Consider the following 27,654-nt stretch of genomic DNA (forward strand, 5'->3'; position numbering starts at 1 on the left):
ATGCTTCCTCATAACTGTTTGTGTGTGAATGTGTAAAATAGTGTATTGATTGAGGTTGTGAGTGAGAATATTTGCAGTGGATGACTGTGGGAGTGTGTGGGACTTGTATAGATGTATGTCATTGTTAATGTTGTATAGCACCCTATATCTCAGATTCTAAATGAACTGGCATTTTATATGTTTTTCCTAGCTCGCATTTTGAATTTTTTAAATCAAATCCAGCTTAATTAATGATCAATAAAATATATATTTTCCTACAAAAGGTGTATGTATATCTGTGCCCGCTCTGATATGTGATTTCTTGTCACCGTTGTTTAAATGCAAGGATCCCTTAGTGGGACCTTTAAACTGACCTTGGCAGGGTTTCCTGTTCTATTCAGCCCTTCCCGATCCTTGGTCTGTCGACTGGTGGGTCCCCACGAAGGAATCTACTTTGTTTCTTGAGCTTCCCTGGTTGCTCCAGACGTGCCCTGACTCCCCTCCAAAGGGTGAGTCAGACGTTGCTTGTCTGCTCTAAAGCCAATCTTATCATCTTGCCTGGGTTGCTGTTGCCAAGGCTTGTTGGGTCCAATCCGGATACCGACGCTGCAGCACTCGACATCCGACGTGGGACAGCTCAAATCCAGCTCCTGGTTGTTGTTGGCGCCTCCTGGACCTCGTGGCTGAAGAGACCAGCTTCACCTTCATCACTTGAAAGCACCCGACATCAGCTGGCATCTTCTTGTCGCCTTCCTGGTCACTGGCTAGTGACCGAGACTCTGTCCCCTCTGCTTTCAGGTTCTTAAGATCTCCGATTCACCCTTGGATCCATCCGGACACTCTTCACCTGGACGCCTGCAGCACTTCTTTGCAGCTCTCCATTGAAAACGACGACGAAACCAGACACGAAAAGACACCTACGCACCCGGCTTCCATGGGCGAGGTAACACAAGTACTTTGGTGCTCCCGTGGGTCTTGACTCTCGAGGTGTCCAGTACTGAAAGGGTTTCACCGTAGTCCACTTCTAAGTGTCCTTATTCCCTAAACTTGTAACTTTAACTTTAACTTTCTCCATAGAAGTCAATGGTGATTCGCGGCTGTGTTTAGACACTGCACGCGTCCTCCGTGGGTCTCCTGCGTCCCTGCCTTGGGTGGTTCCTGGTTGCCCCAGAGGTTCTACAGGCTCTAGGCCTGGTATCTATGTTGAGAGCGGTACTGTGCTAAATTACTGTGTGCTATTTAAGTTCTTGTATTGTACTTTTGCCTCTAGCCTGATAAAGAGACTAGAGGGGTGTGTTTAGCATAAATACATACATTTTATATATACCTGGTGTCGTGCTCTTTTCATTTGGTCATTCAAGAGATTATAGACTGATAAAACAAGCTGCTTTACATTCCTTCAAGACTTAGCCTGAGGCTGCTCTCCACAGCTACCACTAGGATAGCTTTCTATAAAGGTTGTCTAAACCTATCATCAATAAGGGTCGTTTGGACTGGTGCAATGTGCCCACTAGAATAGTGGACATCATATGCCTTGTCAACTTCTCACAGTGGGCACTTCAGTCGCGCACACAAGGTAATGTGCGTGGCTCTCTGCTCACCGTAGGCGACCGTGAAGAGGCGATCACAGGCACCCGGACAGTACAATAGCGGAGGATATACTACGCGCTAGTCTCCTGGTGCTGGTGGTTGCAGCAGTTGTCCATCTGTGGAATCAGTGGAGGGGAGGCCTGGTAGGGCTGCACTGAACTGTATGAAAGAAGGGGAGCCCTGCTGTATAGTCCCACTAAACCGGTGGCCTGCATTCGGATGGCTGATGTGAAATGGGGGAACAAATGTGCGTCACTCTGGATAGGAGTGTTGACTGAACCCCGTTTGGAAGTGGTGGCACGGTGAGTGTGTGCACTGCTGGTATTGATCTGGGTGCGGCAGAAGCACTCAACTAGAAGGAACAGCCGCAACATACTACTGCTAGGCAAGGCGGTATGCAGCTCCAGTAACCCGATATTATCAGGGTAAGCAGACACGACCCCCCCCCCCCCCCCCGTGGCACCATTCAGGTGGATCGAACAGAGAGGGACTGGCGAGTGGTTGTCATCTATGGTCCCTGGAGGTGCGAACAGGTGCGGAGTCAGATGTGGCTGCGGAGTGCTCTGGTGAGACATTCTGATGGAGTGGTGGACTTGATTAGGAGTGTGCGAGACAATGGAACGTACACTGGATGAGTCGGGTCGAGTACCTCCTCACAGGCAGAGGGGACCCATGATGCAGACTCGCCGTAACTGACAGGGGACCAGCCGGCCCCTGATGATCGATTAGATGCCATACTGCAGGCCATTGAGCACACTAGTGCTTCCATGGAAGCCAAACTAGACAAAGTGGCCCTGGACCTTAATTTATTACGTGCGAACCACCGGAATCTGAAGGATCGGGTTGTTGCCGTGGAGCAAGACATTGCGGAATTGAAGCCCCTAAGGAATTTCAAGATAAACAGCAGAACACGCATGAAGTCCAGATCCGGTACCTTGAAGATCGCATTGAAGATACAGTGGGCAGCTCACGGCGGAACAATGTTCGGTTGATTGGAATGCCGGAAGGTGCGGAGGGCCACAACGAGGTCACCTTCCTGGAAACCTGGCTTAAAACCATCCTACCAACCACTAAATTTCCTCCATTCTTCAAAATTGAGCAGGCACATCGTGTTCCAGGTAGAAAACCGGCCCCTGGTGACAGGGTGCGCCCACTTATTTTCAAGCTTCTGCATTTCAGAGATTGGTATTTGATCCTCCAAGAGACCAGGGAATTGGATAATATTCAATAAGAAAATGCCATGGTGTTGTTTTTCCCGGACTATACTATGATGGTTCAGCGCCAGCGGGGATCTTTCTTACCTGTGAAACGTCAGCTTCAGCAGCTCAAGCTCTCCTATTCGCTGTTGTTGCCGGCCGGGCTCTGTGCTGTTTCAGACGTAAAGGCCAGGTTCTTTTACACCTCTGGATGTCTGGGACTGGTTGGAAACCACGGGTCAGTATTCTGGCCCAATGCCCACAGGCACAGCTGCTGCATAATGGACTGAGGAATCTGGTGGCAAGACAGCGATTTCCGGGCTCAGCGGCGGTGCCGGGCCCTGATCAGATCCATAGGGGGCAGCAGGAAGTGGTCCGCATTGCAGAGAAGATGGCAGAAGCAGTACCACAAGAAGATAAAGTGGCCACTTCCGATCATTCTTCAGGGGATGGGAGATCCTCAGTAGGAGACTCTTCTGATAAGGTGTCCATGAGAATGCCAGACGTCACGCCTCAAACGGCAGATGGTATTGTATGAAACTGGTTGTTCTGATATACGTTGCTGGGTACTGCTGTTTGCATTAATGTGGGGGGCACCTGATGTTCCAGGGATCCATGTATCTACAGAAAACAAGGTGGGGTTGGTTAAATGGTTCCTGGGGGTGTTGACATTTTCTTTAAAATGTTCATGGGTTTGCGCTACGGCAAAGCCTATCAGTTGTCTTTGGGTGGGGACTGTAGTGTAGTTCCTATATTCCCAATAGGCTCTGCGCATTGGAATAATATATCCTGAGGCTTAGACGTAGGACTTAAGTCGACTAGGTCTCTGCCGAATATATTAGACTTAATTGTGAGTGCCAGCTAGCTCAGAGGTCATTAGAAACTTTCTCGAATAAACAAGAAGGGATTAGTCTCTGACAACCATATAACATGACAACTTTGTTTCCCCCGAATGAAACGTATCTCTAGAGTCGCGGAAACAATAGACAGCTATTTCACTCAGTCAGATGTGCATGCTTCGTTTCACCAGAGTTGCTTAGAAATAGAGAGACGGGCGTTTTCAATAAAAGTATTTATTGAACAGTCTTATTTCTTAAGCATAAGAAATGCACTGCTGCAATCAAAATGCTAATTAAGAAGTACAACGCATATAATACGAATAGTATTATAAAATAGTACTGTAAGAGCATGATCTGGTTTCTAAGCCATAAACGTAGAATACATAAAATGCATAAAATGCATACAGTGATAAAATAGTGGCTAAAAGTACCCAACTGGTGCTTCTAAAATACGCCTACCCCGGTGTACCTAACCTAAGTCTAGTACGAGGGAGGAGTAAGTGTGGTGTAGCTTAAGTCTAGTCATTTTCTGCCAAGAATCTGTTCCAAGAATTCTAAGGGTCTAATCAGCTCCGTACCTTGGTTTTAGAATGATAGAGGTCTTGTATCTCTCTCTCAGGACTCGATCTCCCAGCAACCCGCAATGGTAGCCTGGAAAAACCTGAGCTGGATTTCTCGGCAAGAGAAAAGACAGCGTCTTCTCAGTGCGTCAGTTGGAGGGTCGCTTCCTTCGGCACTTGCAGCAGCAGGGCGTCGGGCAAGTCGTTAGTCGATCTGCTCCTAAACCACTGTGTGTTTGACTGGGCAAATGTAGGCATATTTATACTTTGAAGGTGCAGAGTTTGACGTAAGATTGGACATAATATTGTCACTAGTGCCTCAGTTCCTTGAAAACTCCAGGAGTTCTTGGATAAATTAGTATTCAAGCAGGGGGAAGTCCCCGACTGCTTAAGGCTGGTTTTTCCAAGAAATCGTTGTGGATTCTCGGAGTTTAGTGGAAGTAGCCATGCCGTATTTGGGCTGCACAGGCTAAGACTAAATAAGGCAATTATTCCTATGCCTATATAAGGACTGGGTGAATTATACCTATATACGGGCATGAATCGGGAAAATTACACTAGGGTCCTAGATTCCTACATTCCATGAGAATGCCGGACGTTACACCTCTAACAGCAGATGGTATTGTATAAAACTGGTTGTTCTGAATATACGTTGCTGGGTACTGCTGTTTGCATTAATGTGGGGGGCACCTGATGTTCCAGGGATCCATGTATCTACATAAAACAAGGTGGGGTTGGTTTAATGGTTCCTGGGGGTGTTGACATTTTCTTTAAAATGTTCTTGGGTTTGCGCTACAGCAATGCCTATCAGTTGTCTTTGGGTGGGGACTTCGAGAGTGTACCCTGCATGGTTTCACAACCCCCCTGTTCTCCCTAACGTATCAGAGTCAGTAGGGCAGGCAGCTAGGTTGCTGTCTGCTGTGTCTACTGTGTTTGGACGACTCCCTGCAGGGGTCTGGGGGGGGGGTTGGGGGGGGGGGGGAGTGTAATGAAAATGATGTTGTATATGTTAGATTGTCACACAGTAAATTTTGGGACGAGGGGATCAATATTCAATGTTGTACACTTTTCTTGTTGCTGCCATGGGTCACGTGATACTTACCTTGAATGTTCGGGGTCTCCACACGCCTTCCCGCAGTTATGCAGTGTATTCCTATTTAAAGCGTCACAATGTGCATATAGCGCTACTGCAGGAGACACACTTAAATGCATTAGAGGTTATCCGCTTACAGTGTAGGTGGAGAGGTAAAATATATGCCACAGATTACTAGGGGGACCCTGATCTGGATACGCCCTGAACACCCCTTGGTGTAGACGAGGCTCTTATGGATAAGGAGGGCATATATGTTTTGGTGAAGGGTAAACTGGATGGACGTCCTGTACTGCTGTGAAATGTGTATGCACCCAATGTTGATCAGGGCCTGTTTCTTGAGCAACTGTCTCTTGTTTTGGGGTGGTGGTGTGAGATCCTGAGGTTGTTGGGCGGGAATTTTAATAGTGTCTTAGATGTAGGGATTGATTGTTCTTTTCCTGCCCTTGGGTCCACGGCTGCCACAACCAATTCTGTGGCATTGAATGGCTGGGCACAGGGTTGGGGTCTGGTTGACGTTTGGATACATCACCCGGTGGAGAGGGTATATTCCTTTTTTTCGACCTCTCACAACTTGCATGTTAGACTGGATAGGTTCTTTGGGTCCCCCTGCCTACTCCCTTACGTTTCAAAATCGGAATACATGGGAGTGCACGCACTCCAACCACAATCCCCACTGTTTTGTGTTGACCTGGGAGGGCGGGGTTCCGGGTATCCCTACATGGAGACTACAACCGGCCACGCTAGAAGACCCAGTGTTTCGGTAGGCGAGTGGTGAGGCGATAGGGGAATAATTTGTATTTAATGCAGAGACTGCTTCCCCTGTGCTAGTGGAATGGGCAGCCATGAAAGTCACCCTGAGAGGGAAGTGCCTGTGACTAGGCTGTGGGTTGCGACAACAGGTAGATTCAGACCTGCTTAAGGTGGAAAGACGCTTGTTGCCGTTGGAATCTAAGGTTGTGGAAGATGCCGGGAGACTGGCCGATGTTATGGAAGCGCGGAAGGAACATGCAGAACATCTTGAAAGACAGTGCTACCCTAACTTCGCAGCGCACTCCGCGTCAGTACATGCTAAAGCAGATCGCTCTGGGCCCCTTCTCGCTTGGTTCATCAAACAGGAGCAGCCGGGCAGGTAGATTATGGCTCTTCGTTCTTCAGGTGGAGAGATTAGTTTCAAACAACTATACATTCATAGTGAACTATCAACACACTTTACAACACTGTATAAAGCTGGTCCACAGGCCTCGGAACAAGCGATTCAGCAATTCCTAAGGGGACTCCCATTTCCGGTCCTGTCATCAGAACAGCGAATGGATTTAGATTCGTCGCTAACGCTTGATGAGGTGCAAGGTACGATGAGGGCTTTGCCTACTGGAAATGTTTACAGCGACTGTTCAGGGTAATGAGCTGTGCTACCACAGGCTGGCCGACGGCCTGTTGTGTCGTGCTGGACTTGGAGAAGGCCTCTGACACGGTCAAATGGTCCTTCATGTTTGCTGTGCCCCATAGATATGGATTTGGACCTTATATTTTAAGTCTTATTGGGCTATTGTACGGGGCTCCTACGGTTGGGGTCTCTTTTCTCTGAGCCTATTTTGATAGAACGGGGACCAGCCAGGGGTGTCCCCTTTCTCCACTGATCTTCGCCTTGGTGATTGAGCCGTTGGCAATGGCTCTACGCGCCTTAGCACCAGACTGGGGGATACGCCTAGCAGATGGCATACATGCCATTTAGCTTTATGCTGATGACATCTTGCTGTATGTGCAGAATGTCCTGGCGATCCCGCAAGTCATCCCCGCCACGTTGAAACATTTTGCTTTGTTATCTGGGCTCAGGGTACATTGGGATAAATCTTCTCTATACCCTTTCAATCTAATTATGGGGGACCCAGGTTGGACAGTGAATGGGACGGTTGTGCAGTGGCAATAGGTGGCGTTTAGATATCTTGGTGTTCGGATCTATTCCATCCCTGCAATAAATTGAATGAACCTCTCCCCTTACGGATATTGATAGCATTGAAGTGTTTTCATAGGGCGCTTCGTCTTACTAGACTAGTCATACCATACGCACCTGGTATGCCAATATTATTAGGTATGCAGACTGCACAAGGACAGGTTAGAAGCACGAACCTGCTTGGGAGCTGGTGTAACCACCCTTGGAAACTTATATGGAGAAGGAATGTTGCAGCCGTTTTTCAATATCACGAACGAAGATGGTGTGCCCACGGACCAATTTCGGAGTCATGCTTCCTGGACAGCTGCAATGAGAAGTTGGAGGGAAATGTAAATTGATACTTGTATAGCGCACTACTCACCCGCAAGGGTCTCAGGGAAGGGAAGATGTAACGCAGGAACCTCGGACGCATCTCCTAGTGCAATATGTGCATGTTATGGGCACAGGCCACCACTTGGTGAAGTGATTTGCGGAATTGATCAGGGAATATACCCTAGTTGATTTAACGTTGTTACGTGGTAAGTGGGAGGCAGATCGAGGGAGGCCCTTCTCGGAGAAAGAATGGTCCATGGTCTTAGAAAGCCCTAAGCGAGTTCCCCGAAATGCCAGTTTTAGATTATTTCAATTTTTTATTGTGAAAAGGGCTCATCTCTCCCCGGATCCAATCAATCGCTACTTTCATAGGCAGGACGAGTGTTGTCCGCAGTGTAAGATGGTGAATGCAGATATTTTACACATGCTCTGGTCCTGTCCTGCTCTGCAGACTTATTGGGTAGGGGTACTGGAAGCATTAACCACCTGCACAGGCAGGAAGGTACTGAGGGTGTGGGAGACTAGTATCATTGGCGTGTTCTCTAGGAAAAAAAACACAAAGCCTCCACCAGGTTCTTGATTTGGGTTTTATTGTGGCCAAGCGATTGATAACCCATAGGTGGAAGTCAGAGGACTCCCCTCAGACAAAAGCCTGGTTCTTAGCGGTCTCCCTGATAAGATAGAATACGCTGGGCTTGCGTAAATTCCCCATATCCACTGAATGGAATGCTATGCTGTGTGCGCTGCAAAGGTTGTTGGAGCCGGATGTTCCAGTGGATGTTTCCCTTCCTGGTAATTAGTGAGGCTGACCTGAACAGGCCCCTGCCCTGAACGGTGCATTGATGTGTGTACTTGGACCTCTGTCCCCTCTACTAGACAATCATTTCTCACAGCAGTCTGATTGCGCACCCTTAGGGTAGTTGTCTTTCGACGCCTGGGACTATGGTTTTCCTCCTTCCCTTGCTGAGGCTCCTGCTTCCCTTACTACTCCCTTTCCTGATATTTTTTCCGAAGTTTGGTGTTGTCATAATTTTTTTTGACTGGACACTCAAATTCATGTGATATGGCAGAATGAAACAAAAGGGGGTGGTGATGGACGGAGCATGCCAGAAACTGGTCCTAGGAAGCTTGTTTCCGGTCCAGGGAAGGCATGACCTGGCAGTTCGGGCTAGACTGTTCCCATGAGGCACATGGTCAGACTGATTTGCATATGGCCATGTCTGAACTGGGGTGGCAGAGTGGGCTAAACTACGGTGATGGATTAAACCCAGATCTGTTGACTGGGTGTGAGTGTTTGATTGGTTCAGATGCTCCGTCCATCACCACCCCCTTTTGTACCGCTTTGTTCGCCATAAGTTGGCAGGGTATGCTCAGACGCGAGTCCCTTGCTCACTGTGCCACTGGATTCAAGCAAGCCTGGCTGAAGACGGCTGAAATGACAGAAACCGGTCCTAGGAAGCTTGTTTCCGGTCCAGGGAAGGCATGGCTTGGCAGTTCGGGCTGGACTGTTCCCATGAGGCACAGGGTCAGACTGATTTGCATATGGCCAGGTCTAAATTGGGGTGGCAGAGTGGTCCAAAGAACGGTGATGGATTAAACCCAGATCTGTTGACTGGGTGTGAGTGTTTGATTGGTTCAGATGCTCCGTCCATCACCACCCCCTTTTGTACCCCATATGGCAGAGTGAAGCCATAAGAAATGTAATTTGTTGCATGGCGCATAGTTGAATTGAATTGAATTGAATTGAATTGATGATTTGTAAAGCGCGTTGGCTACCCAGGGGCGTCCCAGCGCTATAGAAAAGAGTGAGTTGGGCTGGAGAGGCTGGAGTAAGAGAAGCTGAGTGAAAAGTTAGATTGGAATTTTGCTGAAGAGCCAAGTTTTTAATAGTTTACGGAAGGTGAGAAGGTTAGGTTCTGATCTGATAGGGAGGGGAAGGGAGTTACAGGTATGATGCACCATAACGTGATCGTACAAATTTGTTGATGGAGGGAGCAGATACTATGGCTGACGGGATGTGCTGAAAGTTATTATTGATGTTGTCTATGTTCACTGATGTGATTATGCCGCTATATTATGGATTTCTTATCTGGACTTTATGACTGCCTACTGCCTCTGTACGGGGCAATCAATGTTCTTATATTGCTTCGTTTTCATGTATACAAAATGAAAAATCTTTAATAAACAGATCAAACAAAAAACAAAGAGAACTTTAGACAGCCATAGAGCTCCAATATCTTTTTTTAACCAGCACTGGCTGTCAGGAGATATAATCTGTATTAATTGTATGTGTGGATCATGGTAAACATTTATTCACTTCAGACAATTCAGTCGAAATTGCCCTAAGAAGGTTAGTCTGATTTTGTTGACTAGAGTTTACCACAACAAGCCTTCTAAGATACCCTGCAGAAATGTTGCAACAGAACAGCGGATGGGGGAGTTGGGGAGCTTGCCTGAGCCTAAGATGGCCACTTAAGAAAAGAGGTCAGTCGAGCAATCACAAAATGAGTCAATTATCCTGCGCGAGGAGTCCTCGGTTTTCTGAAATGCACGGATCGGAGTGCAGAAGGATGTGCCTTTAGCAGCGATCGAACTTACAGCTGCTGTTACGTTGCGCAATATCAGACACTAAGATACGGCATGCGGGCCTGTACTTAGCCACGGAGCCTCGGTCGGAGACGCGGTCAGCACGTCGGCAGGCGGGGAGAGAAATTTCCCGCTCTGTGCTGTGAACAACATGAGCAGGGTGCTTGTTGCACGGGCAAGCCTGCGACAAATGGGAGAAGGGCGTCCCCTCCCCCGACATCAAAGGGACACAGAGGTGTTGGCGGCTTACCTGGCACTGGGGTCTTTTCTGGGCTTTGGGAGCTGGAACTTGGATTGGTCACTGAGCCCTGGAGGCGGCATGCTGTGCAATCAAGACACGCCTGCAATAATGGTGAATAGGGGCCCCCCACGCCCCCTGAAGCGGCGGGTGCGTCGAGAAGCATTGGGGGACTGCCTGGCGACTCCGCCTAATCGAGCCCGGGGCGCCACCACATCAACAGGGCCTACACTGGAGTAAGCAGCTGAGTCCGCTAGAACGAACCGGAACCTGCGCAGGAGCTGGTTATCGCTTCCACGCCCAGGCATTTGAACAATTCGGGTAGGTGTCTTCGACTATCTTGGGAGAGTGGATGGCTTCTCTACCACTTTAGCACCCTGATAACACGATAACGGTGTGACACAGTTGCGCGAATGGGCTGAGTGGGTCTTAAAAAACATACACAGAGATCTTGTGCGCAGTACCCTTTGCCTGGGAAGTCTTGGGAGTCACGCGAAGACCGGCGTGCCTCTGTTTGTGGCGCCTAAGCACAGGAGTATGGGGAATGCCATTCTCCCTGGTAACATTGCGATCTAGGATCGGAGGCCTGGACCGGATGGTAACGCAGCGCCAAAGTCAAATCAAGTTGCTGCGCTACGTTATACAGAGATCCCTGGGCTTGGCTATTGACGCCACAGGGCTGTGTTACGCTGGGTAAGGTGTTGCTCTGATAGACGACTGTGGAGCTGACAGGCGAGTTGTGGGGCTGTTCTGCAGCCGCAGACACACATTGTGATATGCCGGCAGTGCTTGAATTGTTGTGTGTCGAGCTGACCAGCTGAGATACCCTCCACTACACGTGGCAGAGAATCCCACTGCTGCACCCCATAGCACAAAGGGCGCGACTGAGCACATCCCTCCATAGCCACCATGGGGAAGGTAGATAAGAACCAGCCTAAACTACATTATAAGTAGAGAATATTTAGGTTGAAGGTGTACAACCCGGAGGAGAGATCCAATTGGCATGAGGAGTTGCCAGAGCATGGCGAAGGGGATATCCGAACCATACTTGCGGCTTTACAGAAAAGCCTGTCCACCATTGACACTAAATTAGATTCTGTCATACCGTATGGACAGAATGACTGTGCGAATGGCTAAACAAGTGGAGAGGCTAGATATGACCGAATGCAGAGTCACGGAAGTAGAGGAAGCTCAGACAGTAATCGACACAACACAAGCAGATACGAAAAGAGCTGCAAGTGCTCCAAGACAAGGCTGAGGACCTAGAAGCTCGGTCCTGATGCAGCAATATACGTATCACGGGTCTTCCAGAGTCCAACCAGGTGGGAAATATGGAGCTATTCGTGGAAAAGTTATTGGTTACTCTGCTGGGAAGTGAAATGTTCTCCTCGATGTTCGTAGTTGAGCGGGCACATTGCTCGTTGGGCAGAGACCGACCCCTGGAGCACCCGCCAAGGACGATAATTGCTTAGCTACTTGTTACCGGGACAGGGACGCAGCCCTTAAGGTAGCGCGAGAGAAACAGTCACTACAGTTCGAAGGATCGACCATCTCGCTCTACCCAGACTTTACGATCCGTGTGCAGGAGGCACGCAGGCAGTTTGCAGCGTTAAAACGTGAGCTGCGGGATCAAAACTTGGACTATGCCATGTTATATCCGGCAAGACTTCGAGTTAACAGGCAGGGCAAATCGCAGATTTTTACGGACCCTAAAATGCTTCAGAAAGGACTGAAGGAACGGTCAAAGGAAAAGGTACACAGTGTGGAGCAGACCAGTACAGAGGGAGCGATCGGAAGCAGTCTGGATGAACCGAATTGACTGTTGGGATGCTCTTACTAGCATATAAGATGATGGTTTGTGGGACTGTGGGGTGTTCTCGATGGGTATTTTTTTCACTCCTGCATATGTTGTTGCTCGGGGGTGGGAGATGAAGCATGAAGCTACTGCCGAAAGTTGTAGGGTGGAGCCCGTTGGGACAGAATGCACAGGTGGACACTATACTGAGCTTTTGCACTAAAAGTATAGATTATGGACACGGAAAGTATGGATGTGTAAATAACTTAATGCTACAGATTTGCTGGATGGCAGACAGCACTGGGCATATAGCCTAACAAGGTTCTGTTTGTTGAGGGCGTAGGTAACATCCGCCCACATGTGAGCACCACAACTTTGTATATTACCAAATTTGTTGTTATGTATTGTCAAAATGAGAATCTAGTCATGACATTAGGTGTTGATTTGTGAGGTTTTCGCCACTGCAGAGTTGGGATATGTGTGGCTTGGGTGAGTGGGGGACACAGAGAACACACCACTTGGTTATTTTTTGATGGTATTCATCGTTCTTGTTCTGCATTGTTCAACCATTTTGAGACACGATTTTGCTCTGTAGCACATTCACAGCTAGCACGATGACTCCTACCAACACATTTGGCACAGGTGCACTCTAGTAGGATTAAGGTTTTAACCTGGAATGTGCGTCGCCTCAACGACTATAGAAAATTGAAGAAAGTTATGGCCTATTTGACGAAGCACAATATAACTATCGCATTATTGCAGGAATCTCACCTGCCCATAACTAGCACAATGCTTTGTAGTAGAGGACTACTGGGAAATATGCATGTGGCGGGGTTTACCTCGCATGCCCGTGGGGTGAATACTTGGGTGAACCAGAAGTCTGACTTCAAACTGGAACAACTAGACACTGACCCGGAGGGCAGATTTGCTATTTCAAGATGCAGTGGGAAGAGTTTGATCATGACTATAGTTAATATTTATGGCCCTAACTTTGATAATCCTACATTTTTTACATTATTGCTGGATAAAATGTGTTATGCTGGGGGGGGGGGGGGTTATCAACTTTGGGGAGGCGACTTTAATTATGAGCTGGACCCTAGCAGGGACAAGTCTGGAGGCCCGGAACGGCGCACCTCTGCAGCAACGTGCACTCTGAGGGATATGATGACTCAATTGGAACTTTACGATGTTCAATTTATCAATCAGGGCATTTGTAGAGCACGCTACTCACCCGTGAGGGTCTCAAGGCGGCGGGGGTGGGGGGGCGAGGGAGGTGGGGGGGGGTTTGGAGGGAGAGGGGAGCTGCTACTGCTCGAACAGCCAGGTTTTGAGTAGCCTCCTGAAGGTTAGAAGATCTTCAGTCTGCTGTAGGAGGATGGGGAGGGTGTTCCAGGACTTGGCGGCGAGGTAGGAGAAAGATATGCCGCCGGTGGTCGTTCTTCGGATGCGGGGGACGGCGGCGAGGGCGTGGTCGGCGGAGCGGAGCTGGCGGTTCGGGGTGTAGCAGGTGAGACGTCTGTTGAGGTATGTCGGTACCGTGTTGTGGAGTGCCTCGTGTGCGTGGGTGAGGAGCTTGAAGGTGATACTCGTGTTGACGGAAAGCCTGTGCAGGTCTTTCAGGTGGGGTGTGATGTGGCTGAGTCGAGGGATGTCGAGGATCAAGCGCGCGGAGGCGTTCTGTATGCGTTGCAGTCGTTTCAGTAGTTTGGCCGGGGCTCCCACGTAGAGGGCGTTTCCGTTGTCCAACCTGCTGCTGACGAGGGTCTGGGTGACCGTTTTTTTTTGTGTCTGTGGGGATCCACCTGTAGATCTTCCGGAGCATGCGGAGGGTGTTAAAGCAGGAGGATGATATGGCGTTGACTTGCTTAATCATGGAGAGAGTAGAGTCGAGGATGAATCCCAGATTGCGTGTGTGGTCGGTGGGGGCTGCTCCCAGGGCAGTGGGCCACCAGGAATCGTCCCATGCTGAGGGGGTGGAGCGGAGGATGAGGACCTCCGTCTTGTCAGAGTTTAGTTTCAGACGGCTGTCATTCATCCAATCTGCGACGGCTGTCATTCCTTCGTGTAGGTTGGTTTTGGCGGTGCCAGGGTCTTTGGTGAGAGAGAGGATCAGCTGTGTCAGCATGCCCCAGACAAGGGTGGGTACCCACACTACTCCGCTTACCATGATCTACACACTAGAATCGACTATTGGCTAGCTTCAAGGTCTATGTATGATCAGGTCTGTGACTGTGTGGTGCTCCCTCGCATGCTTTCTGACCATTCCCCGGTACTGTTAGTGATGGATAGCCTGCAGAAACTCGTTCCCCTTTTCCCCCATACTCCTTACTGGACACTATTTTTAAATCAGAAATGGCGGATGCGATAAGACACCTTCTTTGAATGCAACATAGGGTCAGAAGATTATTTTGCGATAGTGTGGAAAGTATTCAAGGCTCACATCCGCTGAATAGTCCTGGCTAAACACTCGGGGTGCTTTGTGCCCTCCGTAAGGGTCTTTCGGACTTGGAGAACTCCCTAAAGTCCCTGAAACGCAGGGTCAGATACCAGTGTTGGAGAGGAATTCCAATCATTGCTGCAAGATTACCACGAAGTTGCAGATTCAGAAATTAAACACACAGGGAAGTATGAGACAGCCCCCACATATGAGGAAGGCGAGTGTCCAGGCGTTGTCTGGGCTTCGCTTCTGAAGCAGCGTCGGGAGGCAGCAGGAGTCACTGAGATAGGCAGTGATGACGGAGTGATGAGGGAGTGATGAGGGAGTGATGAGGGAGTGATGAGGGAGTGATGAGGGAGTGATGAGGGAGTGATGAGGGAGTGATGAGGGAGTGACTAACTGATGAGACGGCTATTGCTAACGGATTAAGGCAACAATACTCAACCCTATACAGCTCACAGAGCGCAGCCACGGACTCTGAAGTCCTGGACTATTTGACATACATTAAGCTACCCTTGTTGACAAATGATCACTGAGAATACCTTATGCACCCATTGGAGACAGAGGAAATATCCTCAGCCCTGGCGAGGATTAAATCAGGTAGCCAGGCGTTGATGGCCTAACGGTCACATTTTACAATGAATTCAATGATCTACTTATTCCTCACTTGGCTACGTTGTTTGAGGAGATGTGTGGCAATGGCATTATGCCTCCCTCGATGAGAGAGGAGTTAACAGTCTCTATCTTGAAGCCAGACAAGCCCACACTTGAGAGCTAGACGTATCGACTGATGTCGATACTAAACGTAGACACTAAGATATACGCCAGGATCTTAGCGACCCATCAGGATCCGCTTGTCCTATATTTAGTGGCACCAGAACAAGCTGGTTTTGTCCGTAGCAGAAACTTGACACACAATTTGAGGACGGTGGACGGTGTTTGGAGCGATCTAGCATACAAGGCAGGAAGTCCAGACATAGAAAAGGCGTTCAATTAAGTAGAATGGACGTTCATGAGGCATGTCCTGACGAGAATGTTTCCTGGGTGGTATCTTCCTACAGATGGTTGGAGTCTTATATAACTCCCCCACTGCCAGGATCACAATCGGCAACTTAGTTACAGCCCCAATCAATATCACAAGGGGAACGCGTCAGGGGTGCCCTTTGTCCCCCATGCTTTTGCCATCGGCCTGCGCTTTTCGCAAATATCAGACACAGAGGAATACACTTCCCGAGGTTCGAATTGATCATTTTCACTTATGCAGATGATGCAGTACTTTATGTAAGGGACCCTAACCACAACTTATCACCAAAGCTGAGGGAGGTTGTTAAATTTGGAACCATGTCAGGTTTAAAGGTTAATTGGACACAATCAATAATTTTCCCCCTTACACCTGCTACTATGCCCATCACACCCGACTATCCACTGAAGTTGACAACGGAGCCAGTGCGCTATTTGGGAATTAAGATTCACACTGACTCGGAGGTAGTATTTGGAGAAAATTACGGGGTTGCAATTAGCAAGTTGGAAGACGAGGTAGACAGGTGGATTCGGTCGCCACTGTCGTTAGTAGGCAGAGTTTCAATCATGAAGATGGTAATACTTCCCTCCTTTTTATTTTTATTTACCAATATCCCTATGGTCCTTCCTAGCTCCTTCCTTTGATTGCTTACTTCATTACTACTCAAACAAGCCTGGGCCGGAAAGCACGCAAGGGTCAGATGGGACATTCTCACACTTCCTTACCGAATGGGCGGGTTAGGTGCCCCAGATCTTGACTTGTACTACAGGGCAGCACAAAAAGCTCATGCTCATTATTGGATACATGGCCCGATTGACATCCCCCCCATATTCAGATAGAGGGTGTATTAGCTGCACCACTCCCCCTGCCGGCTCTGCTGTTTAACACGCCTGATCGCAGAACTGGGATTATGGACCCCATTAAGAAAACTACACAAGCTTGGAACCACCTTCTGAAATTGCAAGCTGGGGCTATTTTATACTCCCTGTTGACCCCGCTGGACTGGTGTCTTTGATTACCTCCGTGCAGAGATAAGGGTGTGAACCGGGCGTGCAGCTCCTTTAATATTTTGACGATAGGGGACATGTTCACAGGAGGTGTGGCTAAGAAACAGGAAGATGTTGGATCGGCCGACCGAAATGACACGATGCTGAACAGAATCCAGTTTCACAGACTCACCTATGCCATAAAATCTGACTCCCAAACCAGGGTTGTTTCAACTATTGATAAACTGTCCCAGGGACATCGTGAGAATCATTACACAAAGGCTAGACTAATTGGCAGGTTGATCTAGGTAGAGATCTAGACGATAATACCTGGAGATATTGCTGCGAGAGCATGAAACGTATCTCCCTTAACGGCAGACACAGATTGATACATTTAAAAAAAATTAATAGGGTCTATTATACACCAGAGAGGCTATGTAGATATGGGTTGAGGTACTCTGCGGCTTGCGAATACTGTGGTGAAGGCCTGGCGGATTTTATCCACCTAGCCTCCTGGACATGCCTGGGAATTGCCAGTTTCTGCGTATTGGTCTTAAACACGTTGGGAGACATCATAGATACGACACTCGCACATGACCCCACATTGGCCTGATTAGGTTATTCCAAGCATTTACCAAAAGCAGTCAGGCGCCTGGTAGATATGGGCCTACTGCTAGCCAGGCGAAGGGTTGCAATATGATGGTACCGGGGCCCGACCCCCACTATTGACATGTACTGTAGTACACAAACAGAAAATTACAGCGAGCTTCTCCCCCCCCCCCCCCCTATGCAGCCGGCCCAAATATATTTGGGCACTGTATCAGACATACCTGATAACTAAGGATAGGGAGACTGACGGTGAACATACCCCTGTGCATGAGACAAAGGACAAGGAGTAACTGAGCAATTAAGTACGTAGGGTACCATTAGGAGGTACACCGAGGTCAGACACCTCGCAAGTGAGTCTGTGTTGCAGCTGCGCACAGAGGAGGTGATATTGGGAGTCTATACGGTGCAACGTGTGATAAAGTATGGAGTAATCATGTAGATACTACTGTAGTAAGGGCAAACATCACAGGGTGACAGATTGTATGATATAATGTGATGATCCATTAATAACAAATAAATAAATAAAAAACCAAACCGAGTATATTAAATACCTTGTAGACTTAGAATGAATATTCGTTTAAGATGACTAATGGGGTAAGGCTGATCCGTTCTCTTCTGAATGCCGATCGTTTTGAAAGGGGACCATTTGAGAAGTCTGAATCGGATTCAGAGACGACGGATTGCTTCTTAGAACAAATTCCAAGGAGTCAACGTTCTGAGCTGGAAAGTTTAAACATCGGGAAGAATATAATCTGGGGCCCTTTACCAAACTTGATCAAGAGAAAGCCTCAGTGACTCCTTCTGGAGTTACATAGGTTAAAATAAGATTGTTAACTTGTTGATTTCCTGAAAGTCTACCCTTCTCTTCTTTATGGATCGAGTATGTGGTTAGACTAAAGCGCTTGGTGACAAACATCCAAATTAAGTTAGATAATGCAGACTTATGTGTCACTTCTTTTTTCCCCAGACTCAGTTGCTGATAGACACTGGGAAAATTTTCCTTTACAAATTCTATTCTATTCCTTCTCTTTGTTGAGATTACTGTTGCCTATTAGTTTGCTAATGAGGGTAACAATGGAGGAGAAAAAGTGGACTGGCCCTTCATTCTGGCTACCTAAACAAGTTAAGCATTTTAAACTGATGTCTCTTCTTGCAAAGAGATAGCAACGCAAATACAAAGGAGCACAGCACCCCCTTTGATCAGTTAGTCAGTGTGTTATAATTATCAAGACAAGAAGTCGAATGTTACTGATGTTGGATGCTACTGATATTAAGTCTTAACGACAGATCAAACTGCGGCTCTTTACGTTTGTTTGAAAAAATATAAATCATTCATGTAATAGAGTTTTTGGAATTGGGTATTTCCAGACCCTCCACTTACCTTCTCCTTTGAAGTCCACAGCCCTTTGATCCTTAGCACTAAAATGACCAGGAAACGCTGATCCGCTGGCTTTCACATGTGCGGATGCAAACCCACCTTCCTGTCTTTCCAGGCGGGTGGACGCTGTGACGTTTGAGCCGAGGTCTGCACAGACACCACGGATTGCAGGCAGCCAATCAGAACAGTTGCCAAGATTCTGATTTGAAGCACTAAAAGCTCATAAGGTCATACCAAAAGGAAACCTTTATGTGACGAGTAATGTAAACAGTGCTGCTAATGTTCGGCGTTTGCTCTATGAAGCACCTGAGCTCCAAAACTTGTCTAAGTGCTTAAGAGTGAACACAGAAGTTTTCACAGAAGGTACCAAAAGTATCCAGCTGGAAAGAGGACTTCCATGGGTAGGAAATTTAGCAGTATCACGTCCAACAGCAATCCGGCCTCGTGGAGCCCTCATCGGCTGCAGCCTGCTGCCTTGCTCCACTGAAGATATTGGACTTCCATATTTGAGGCTAAGGGCTGGATTCAAATTTCGCGAGACCGATATTCTACATTGGCCTGGCGGAGGACTTAACGTCTGCCAGGCCCAGACTACTCTGCCTGGCAAGTTTAAAAATGATTGTCAAACCAACGGTTATTAAAAAAATATCGACTGATTCCGGTGAATGCTTTTTAAAGTTAAAATAAATAAAAAAGCTCAACTTGCATGCACAGAAGACGCCGCAACCACCGGTGCCAGTAACAAGAAAAGTGGTTAGCACCAGAGATGTTCCAGCCAGGGCTTGTGAATTGGCATGACTAACTCCTATTCTGTACCAGATTCATTGGTACAAATCTAGAGGTCATTGTTGTACTTGTAGCCACAGCAGTGAGTTCATGTCTACAGGGGATCACCTGATGTACCAATGCATACTGTGACTTAGGCATTTGCTAATGCTCTAAAGAGTAGAGAAACAGCTAATCTGGCAGTGGATCACATGTGCGGTTCTTCAGATGGAGAAAGACAGCTCTTACGTTTCACATCTCGCTCCCATGGGCAAGGCCACAACGGTAGCCTACCTCTCTAGTAATATGACCCACCCACCACAAACATCGGTCATGTCGATAGGGGACTGCCATATTGTGTCCGCACATGAAACAGGGCCTGTATGCAGGCAAAAATAATAAAAGAGGACACAATAACCAAATGTTGAGAAAAAATAATATATGGGAGAAGGAAACTGACTTCCTGGTGTGACATCCAGTGCCGGCAAAATATTCTGGATCTAGACGGACATACTGGGATATATTTAAGAGTGGACGAATCTATAGGAAGAGGTACGTTGTCTATAGCAGTTATGTCCGTGTAGAATTCTCCACCTACTGCCCCAGGCTGGATTCAGATGTCCCTGTGCAGCAGGGAGGCTCTCTGTATAAACTCCGATCTCCTGCTCAGGCCGGGCATCAGGCACAGGGTTATAAATAAATCTGACATAGATCCTTCTGCTTCGACCTTAAAGAGGCAACAAAAAATGACCCACCTCAGGAGGCCCCGGGACACTCACCTCCAAATCAGTTTCTTTCTCATTTTCTTCTGATGTTAATCTCTTCACATCTTCTAGATCTGTTTTCATTTTATCTAGGCTATTCTGCACCGTTTTCTGGGAATAGAAAAGTACATGATTTTAGTAATTAAGCTAAAGTTACTGAACATACCAGATATAAATTCAGTCATTCCAGCCATCACTTGATATCCTTCTCACTTATTCGAACGAGCATTGGCAAAGCCAATAGATCTTGGCAATCTGAGAGCTGTAGGCATTGTCAATGTTCATGTCTTTTAGCTAGGAGTTATGGAGTGGAGTAGATGTATGTGGTGTAGAATGGAATTAGAGCATTAGTTTTGATATACAAAGCAATGTCGAGATGAGAAAGCATGCCTAAACAGGGAGGAAGAGAGCCTCCAAGTGTAAATGGATAAAAAGTGAACTGCGAGACTTGGCAAGTGCGCCTGCATTCTTTTATGTGTCCCACAAGCCATGTAAACATCATATACAACACTTGACATACACAGAAATGTTACAAATTTGTAATCAGAAAAATAGATAGCCAAGATATGAAAGATGCATGTGTTGCTAAAATACAAGCTTGCTGGTATAAGTAGTTTGGGTACAACACATGCAGAGGGTACAGGCGTGTAAGACAGTCGGTCTTTTACGTAACCATCTAAAACCAGATGTGGGCTAACCAACAAACAGGGAGAGGCGAGCAAAATGAGCCCTTGCACGAGCCAAGCCTGGAAAATATTTGGCATATAAATCATAGAACAAACATCAGGTGAAAATATGATCAATCTCATCAAAATTCGATTACGTAGTTATTTAACAGGCTAAAGCATTTCACCTTACAACCTCAGAATATATAAACGCATTAAGCAGTATGTATTAAAAGTGACAATTTTTAAACAAGAACTTATTTATAATCCTGCCCCAGCTCAGACCTCAATTGTATTAGAGAACTAAGAGGTAAGTCAAATGGCCTAAACGTAGTGAAGAATTTTATTATAGAAGAAGAATAAGGAGGCCCGGTAAATTTAAAATGTGCCTATCATACAGTTTGTGAGTACGTCAACCGGGATTTATAACAGGTTTTCTTTTTCACACTGAGCAGTTCAGGGATAGTAAGATAGATGGGTATTGTTAGAAAGGCGAACCCGGGGGAGGCAGAAGGTGTCTGACTGACCACCCCTAGGTCTACCCATCCTTCAGAGAAGGGACCGAGCGATGTCGAGAGGCCTCCGACGTGAGGGCCCTCTCCTAGAATCGTACAACAGAGTAATCACACCACTACAAATGTACACCACACGTAGATAGAGTTTTCAATCTTTATCTGGCAATAAGTATCGTTTCAATATATACAGCAGATCCAGAGATCTGGAAAGTCTCGTGACAAGGGGCAAGGTAGCGGGACAGTCTTATAGATGGTCGGTTGCCAGGAGACTCTACGCACAGCTCTCAATCCTCGAGCTGGGGGGTTCCGAAAGGTTGGGCCGCGGCAGCGCCAGCAGGCTCCAAGGTGGTTCAGCGAGTGTGGACCGCGGCAGCGCCAGCAGGTTCCAAGATGGTTCAGCGAGGGTGGACCGCGGCAGCGCCAGCAGGTTCCAAGATGGTTCAGCGAGTGTGGACCGCGGCAGCGCCAGCAGGTTCCAAGATGGTTCAGCGAGTGTGGACCGCGGCAGCGCCAGCAGGTTCCAAGATGGTTCAGCGAGTGTGGACCGCGGCAGCGCCAGCAGGTTCCAAGATGGTTCAGCGAGTGTGGACCGTGGCAGCGCCAGCAGGCTCCAAGGTGGTTACAGCGAAGATGGACCGCGGCAGCGCCAGCAGGTTCCAGGTAGAACAGCAAGGTGAGTTTGTCTCAGGGTCAGCCGCGACAGCGTCAGCAGGGCTTCTCGACTCCGGGATACAACTGCCGTCCTACCCCGGGGCTGGCCCAGATATAGGTCTGGAGTCCTTTGATGTCCGGACCCTCTCGCCTGGGGGTCAGAGGGGCCGGGATGATGGTGTCCAGACACCCAGCAGGGGGTGGAGCCCGCGCTCAGGGAGGCCGGAGGCCGATCAAAACCAGGCATCCGGGGACGGTTGGGGAGCCATCGAAACTCCCCTCTCCTTGTCTCTGGTCTGGCCACTCTACCACCCGGAGGGCTCTTGGTGCCTCGATGGCGGGCTCGCTGGGGCCGTGGCCGCGGCTGGGCCCGGACCCCGTGTCTGTGACGTGATGGGCCCAAGATGGCGTCGGGCCTGGAATGAGGGTCCGGGGTGGGCACCGGACCGGTAATGCTGGGGCGGCCCGAGTGTGCCGTGTCAGTGGTTGTGGGCCGCCGGGTGGCGGATCTGGTGGTTTGTAGGTCGTGCAGAGGGGTGCCCGAGGCCGACTCGGGCTGGATGGAGGGCCGATGTCGTCCGGGGCCCGCCATGTGGGAGGGGTAGGACCACGCCACGAGGCCGGGTCCAACACTCGTCCCCCCCAGCTGAAGGCAGGGGAGAGTCACCCATCTTCTTGGGGATTCTCCTCGCCAAGGCGGAAGAATCTGGAGAGGCCGTCAGCGTAGGCGTGGTCGTTGCCAGGGCGATGCTCCACAGTGAAGTCCATCCCTTGGAGGGAGATGGACCAACGTAGCAACTTCGGGTTCTCGCCCCGCATCTGCATCAACCACCGCAGGGGCCGGTGGTCGGTCTGTACTCGGAAGTGGGTGCCGAAGAGGTAGGGCCGGAGCTTCTTTAGGGCCCATACGACGGCGAATGCTTCCCTCTCGATGGTGCTCCATCGTTGTTCTCGGGCCAGCAGGCGCCGGCTGATGAAGGCCACAGGAAGGTCAACTCCGTCAGAGTTCATTTGGGAGAGTACGGCCCCAATGCCGTGTTCCGAGGCGTCAGTTTGGACGATGAACTCTCGGCTGTAGTCGGGGGCCTGGAGCACCGGGGCGGTGCACATGGCAGTCTTTAGTGTCTCAAAGGCTACTTGGCACTCGGGGGTCCAGTGCACCTTCGGGGGTAGTCTCTTGGAGGTTAGTTCTGTGAGGGGCCCCACAATGCTCCCATAGTCCTTTATGAACCGCCGATAGTATCCAGTGAGCCCCAGGAAGGCTCGGACGGCGGTCTGGGTGACGGGGGGCTCCCAGGCCTGGATGGCGTCGATCCTGGGTTGAAGGGGAGCCACTTGGCCGCTCCCCACTTGGTGTCCCAGATAGGTCACGGACCCCTGTCCGATCTGGCACTTGCTGGCTTTTATTGTTAGTCCGGCCCGTTGGAGGGCCGTCAGGACCTTCCAGAGGTGGGTCAGGTGCTCGTCCCAACAGAGGCTGTACACCGCAATATCGTCCAGATAGGCGGCACTGAACTCCTCCAGCCCTGCCAGCACCCGATTCACTAGTCTCTGGAAGGTGGCCGGAGCATTCTTCATGCCGAAGGGCATCACGTTGAAGTGGAAGTGGCCATCGGGGGTCGAGAAAGCGGATCGTTCTTGTGCCCCTGGCGTGAGGCCGATTTGCTAGTATCCGGCCGTGAGGTCGAAGGTACCTGGCGGCTCCCAGGCGATGGATCAGTTCATCCGCTCGGGGAATGGGATGGGCGTCGGTCCTGGTGACGGCATTCAGTCCCTGGTAGTCGACACAGAACCGCAGCTCCGGGGGCGGCGGCCTTAGGGACCAGGACGACGGGACTGGCCCATGGACTGTCTGAGGGTTCGACTACCCCTAGGGCTAGCATCTTGGAAACTTCGGCTTGGATGCAGGCCCGGACTCGGTCGGGGACTCGGTAGGCTCGGTGCCGCACGGGCGGACTGTCCCCGGTGTCGACGTCCTGAACACACCACTGGGTGACTCCGGGGGTGAGGGAAAATAAGTTCGCAAATTGACCCAGCAGTTTCTGGCAGTCCTGGCGCTGTTTGGGTGTCAGCGCGGGAGAGAGGGAGACCCCCTCGACGGAGCCATCTTTCTCGGAGGTGCTCAGGAGGTCTGGTAGAGGCTCGGAGTCGTCCTCTGCTCCGTCATCGGTAGCCAACAACAGGCTCAGTTCGGTGCGGACAAAGTGGGGCTTGAGCCGGTTGGCGTGTAGGACCCGGAGGGGGTTCCGGGGGGACTCCATGTCCACTAGGTAGGTGACGGGGCTCTTGCGCTCCACCACTTTGAAGGGCCCCGTCCATTTGTCCTGGAGGGCGCCGGGGGCGACCGGGGACATGACCCAGACCTGCTGGCCCGGCTCGAATTCAATGGACGAGGCATTTTCATCATACCAGCGCTTCATCTCCTCTTGACTGGCCTTCAGGTTGGTTTCGGCCAGTTCCCGGAACTTCCGAGTCTGGTTGCGGAGAGTCAAGAGGTATCGGAAAACATCGGGCGGAGTATCGGAGGCGGCCAGCTCCCAGCCTTCCTTGACCAGGCTGAGGGGGCCTCGCACAGGCTGTCCATATAATAGTTCAAAGGGGCTATACCCCAGGGACTTCTGGGGTACCTCCCGGTAGGCGAACAGGAGGCATGGCAGCAGAACGAATCATTTGCGCCGGAGGGGCTCTTCTAGGCCCTTGATCATTCCTTTTAGGGTCCTATTAAATCGCTCCACTAGTCCATTCCCTTGAGGGTGATACGGGGTGGTGAACTTATACGCGACCCCGCACTGTTGCCACAGGGACCGCATATATTTCGATATAAAGTTTGTGCCCCGATCACTTACGACCTCTCGGGGGAAGCCGACTCTGGAGAAGATCCCCATTGGCGCCCGACCCACTACGGGGGCTGTGATAGTCCGGAGGGGGATAGCTTCTGGGTAGCGGGTGGCATGGTCCACCAGGACGAGGATGAAGTGGTGCCCCTGAGAGGTTGGAGGATCCAGGGGCCCCACGATGTCGATCCCTACTCGCTCGAAGGGAGTGGTCACCACGGGAAACAGTTGGAGTGGGGCCTTGATTTTCCCCCCACTCTTTCCGCTGGCTTGGCAGGTCGGACAGGTTCGGCAGTGGTTGTACACATCGCTGCGCATCTTCGGCCAATAAAAGTGGGTCACCAGGCGGCTGTAGGTTTTGTCCTGCCCCAGGTGCCCGGCGAGGGGCACATCATGTGCCAGGTTTAAGAGAAAGTCTCTGAAGTGCAGGGGGACGACTAGCACTCGGCCGGCCCCCAGCTCGGCGATCTTTTGTTCACTGTACAGGAGGTCCTGGTCCCAATAGATCCAGTGGGACCCAGAGGAGTCTCCTGTGGCTTGCATGGCGGCTTGTTGTCGGAGTCCCTCAAGGGAAGGACATGTCTTTTGTTCCCGACGGAACTGCTCGCGGGTGGGGCCCCCTTCTTGGTGCCACTGGGCTAGTTCGGGAGGTGCCCGAGCTCGGGAAGTTCTTCATGGCTGGGGCCCTGCGGCCCAGTTCTTGTTCAGCCGTGGCAGTGGCGGGTGGCGGAGGTGCCGGCCATTCAGGTTCTTCGGGCAGATTGTCTTCGGTTGGGACGGCGTCCCGGGTGGACATGGATCGGGTCGTTACGCAAACCCATTCAGGAAGGCCTAGCATCCCCAGATGCTCTCTTCGCTCGATCTGTGCCCAGGGGGAACTTTCCAGGTCGTTCCCTAGGAGGCAGTCCAACGGGGCATCGTCTCGGACGGTGACTTTCAGCATGCCGGACACTCCTCCCCACTCGAAGGGGATTACGAGCCATCTGGCACAGGCTCTCGGAATTGTCCGCTGACCGGACAGGGCACAGAACGTGGGGCAAGATTTGTTCTGGGGTCACCAGATGGCAGCAGACGGCGGCTATGCTGGCCCCCGTGTCACGGAGAGCCTCGGCCCGGCGTCCGTTGATGGTAACCCACTGGCGGTACTTCTGGGTGTTGATCGGAATCTGGTCTCGGGGGATCATGTCTTTGTCGCCCAGGGAGGCGAGGCACATGGCCGCGGACTCCCATTCTTCTGGTTCCATAGGGACCTCTTCTTCTTCATCCTTTTCTTCGCTCAGAGCAGCTGCAGTGATTTGTCGACCGGGGGGCCCGGTGGGGCCGGGCAGCTGGTTCATGGGGCAGAGAGGATCATTGGCATAGTGACCCAGCCGCTGGCATCTGTGGCACGTAACGTTGGGGCGTGGCCCCGGTCGGGCTGGATGGGCCCCCCTCGGGCTGGAGGCTGGTGTAGAGGAGGCGGGCGAAGACCCCGGCGGGAGGTCTCGGCCTCGGCTGATGCCAGACCCGCCGCCTCGCGGCCGGTGGTTCCCCGGGGACCCTCGTCCGTATTCTCCTGTGGTGTTCCGGTGGACGCGGTTGCTCGCCCACCGATCTGCTTCGACCGCTAGCTTTCGCGGCTCGGTCAACTTGCTGTCGAGGAGGTGCTGTCGTAGTTCAATGAAGCAGTTGTTGGAGAGGTGCTCCCATAACATAAGGTCGACCAACTGCTGGTAGGTAGTGACCTGACTGCCTTTGACCCACCCCTCGAAGGCTCTGCTAAAAAAGTTCACATATTCCACCCAAGTGGTACCGGGGATTTTTTTACAGTCTCGGAACCTCTGCCGGTACATTTCGGGGGTGAGCCCGTAGCGCGTGAGTAGGGCCGTTTTCATGTGTTCATAGGAGGTCATTTCGGTGTCAGGGAGTTCCAGCAGGGCGTCCCTCCCTTCATTGACGAACTTTCCCCACAGGCCGGCGCCCCAATCCTTCAGGGGCACCCGATGGGCGGTCATGGCCACCTCGTAGGCTTTGAACCATTGCTGGATATCATCGTTCTTGTAGTATTCTTTGACTACATCTTTCGGTAGGTGAACCTTGGTGTCCACGGGAGGGGCCGAGGTCTTGGCCCCGACCGCGCTATCTTCGTTGATCTTGGCTTTGATTTCTAGTTCTCTCAGGCCTCGTTCGTGTTCATATTCTAGTCGTTTTTCTTCGAGGTCACGTTGTCTCCGTTTCTCTTCTAGATCCCCCTCCAGCCGTAGTTGCTCGAGGGCTATCTTTTTCTCCGCTAGCTGGAGTTCTCCGTCTAGCTGGAGTCGTGCAAGCTCCAATTCGTGTAGCCGGTTGCGCTCTCGTTCGAGCGTCTTCATAGATGAGGTCCGCGTTTAGTGTTGCGGTTCTTTCCCCCGTCGGGGGTGCGCTGGTTTCCTGTTGCCCGTTCGAGCTATTCTCCTCTTGGGGTGGTCTGTCTCGGGTTTCCACCCAGGCTTGTAGGGCCGATTTGAAGTCCTCTTTTGTGCTCAGGCCAGTGGTAGCGATACTCATGTCTTTACAGAATTGTTTTAGTTCTTTGTGGCTGTATTCTTCTATCTTCTCTTTCTGGAATTCGGCAGGTAGGTTGGTTCCTTGGGTCGTCATGTGTGTTTTTCCGTCGTAGCGGGTAGATCACTCTCTGTACGATTTTGCGTTGGCTCGGATCGCAGCGCCTGCCACCAATGTTAGAAAGGCGAACCCGGGGGAGGCAGAAGGTGTCTGACTGACCACCCCTAGGTCTACCCCTCCTTCAGAGAAGGGACCGAGCGATGTCGAGAGGCCTCCGACGTGAGGGCCCTCTCCTAGAATCGTACAACAGAGTAATCACACCACTACAAATGTACACCACACGTAGATAGAGTTTTCAATCTTTATC

At 50.3% G+C, this 27,654-nt stretch overlaps 1 protein-coding gene across 3 annotated transcripts in view; it reads right to left on the reverse strand.

Annotated features, from left to right (window-relative positions):
* The window catches only part of LOC144753936 (E3 ubiquitin-protein ligase TRIM39-like), an 872,539-nt gene that overhangs the window by 672,156 nt on the left and 172,729 nt on the right, over positions 1–27,654 (reverse strand). For all 3 annotated transcript variants that reach the window (XM_078641465.1, XM_078641464.1, XM_078641463.1), the window contains exon 2: positions 20,115–20,210. In XM_078641465.1, coding sequence (XP_078497591.1) covers positions 20,115–20,210 — 96 coding nt within the window. The remainder of the gene's footprint in view (positions 1–20,114; positions 20,211–27,654) is intronic.

The sequence above is a fragment of the Lissotriton helveticus genome, chromosome 5_1 (genome assembly GCF_964261635.1).
Source record: "Lissotriton helveticus chromosome 5_1, aLisHel1.1, whole genome shotgun sequence".
Lineage (NCBI taxonomy): Eukaryota > Metazoa > Chordata > Amphibia > Caudata > Salamandridae > Lissotriton > Lissotriton helveticus.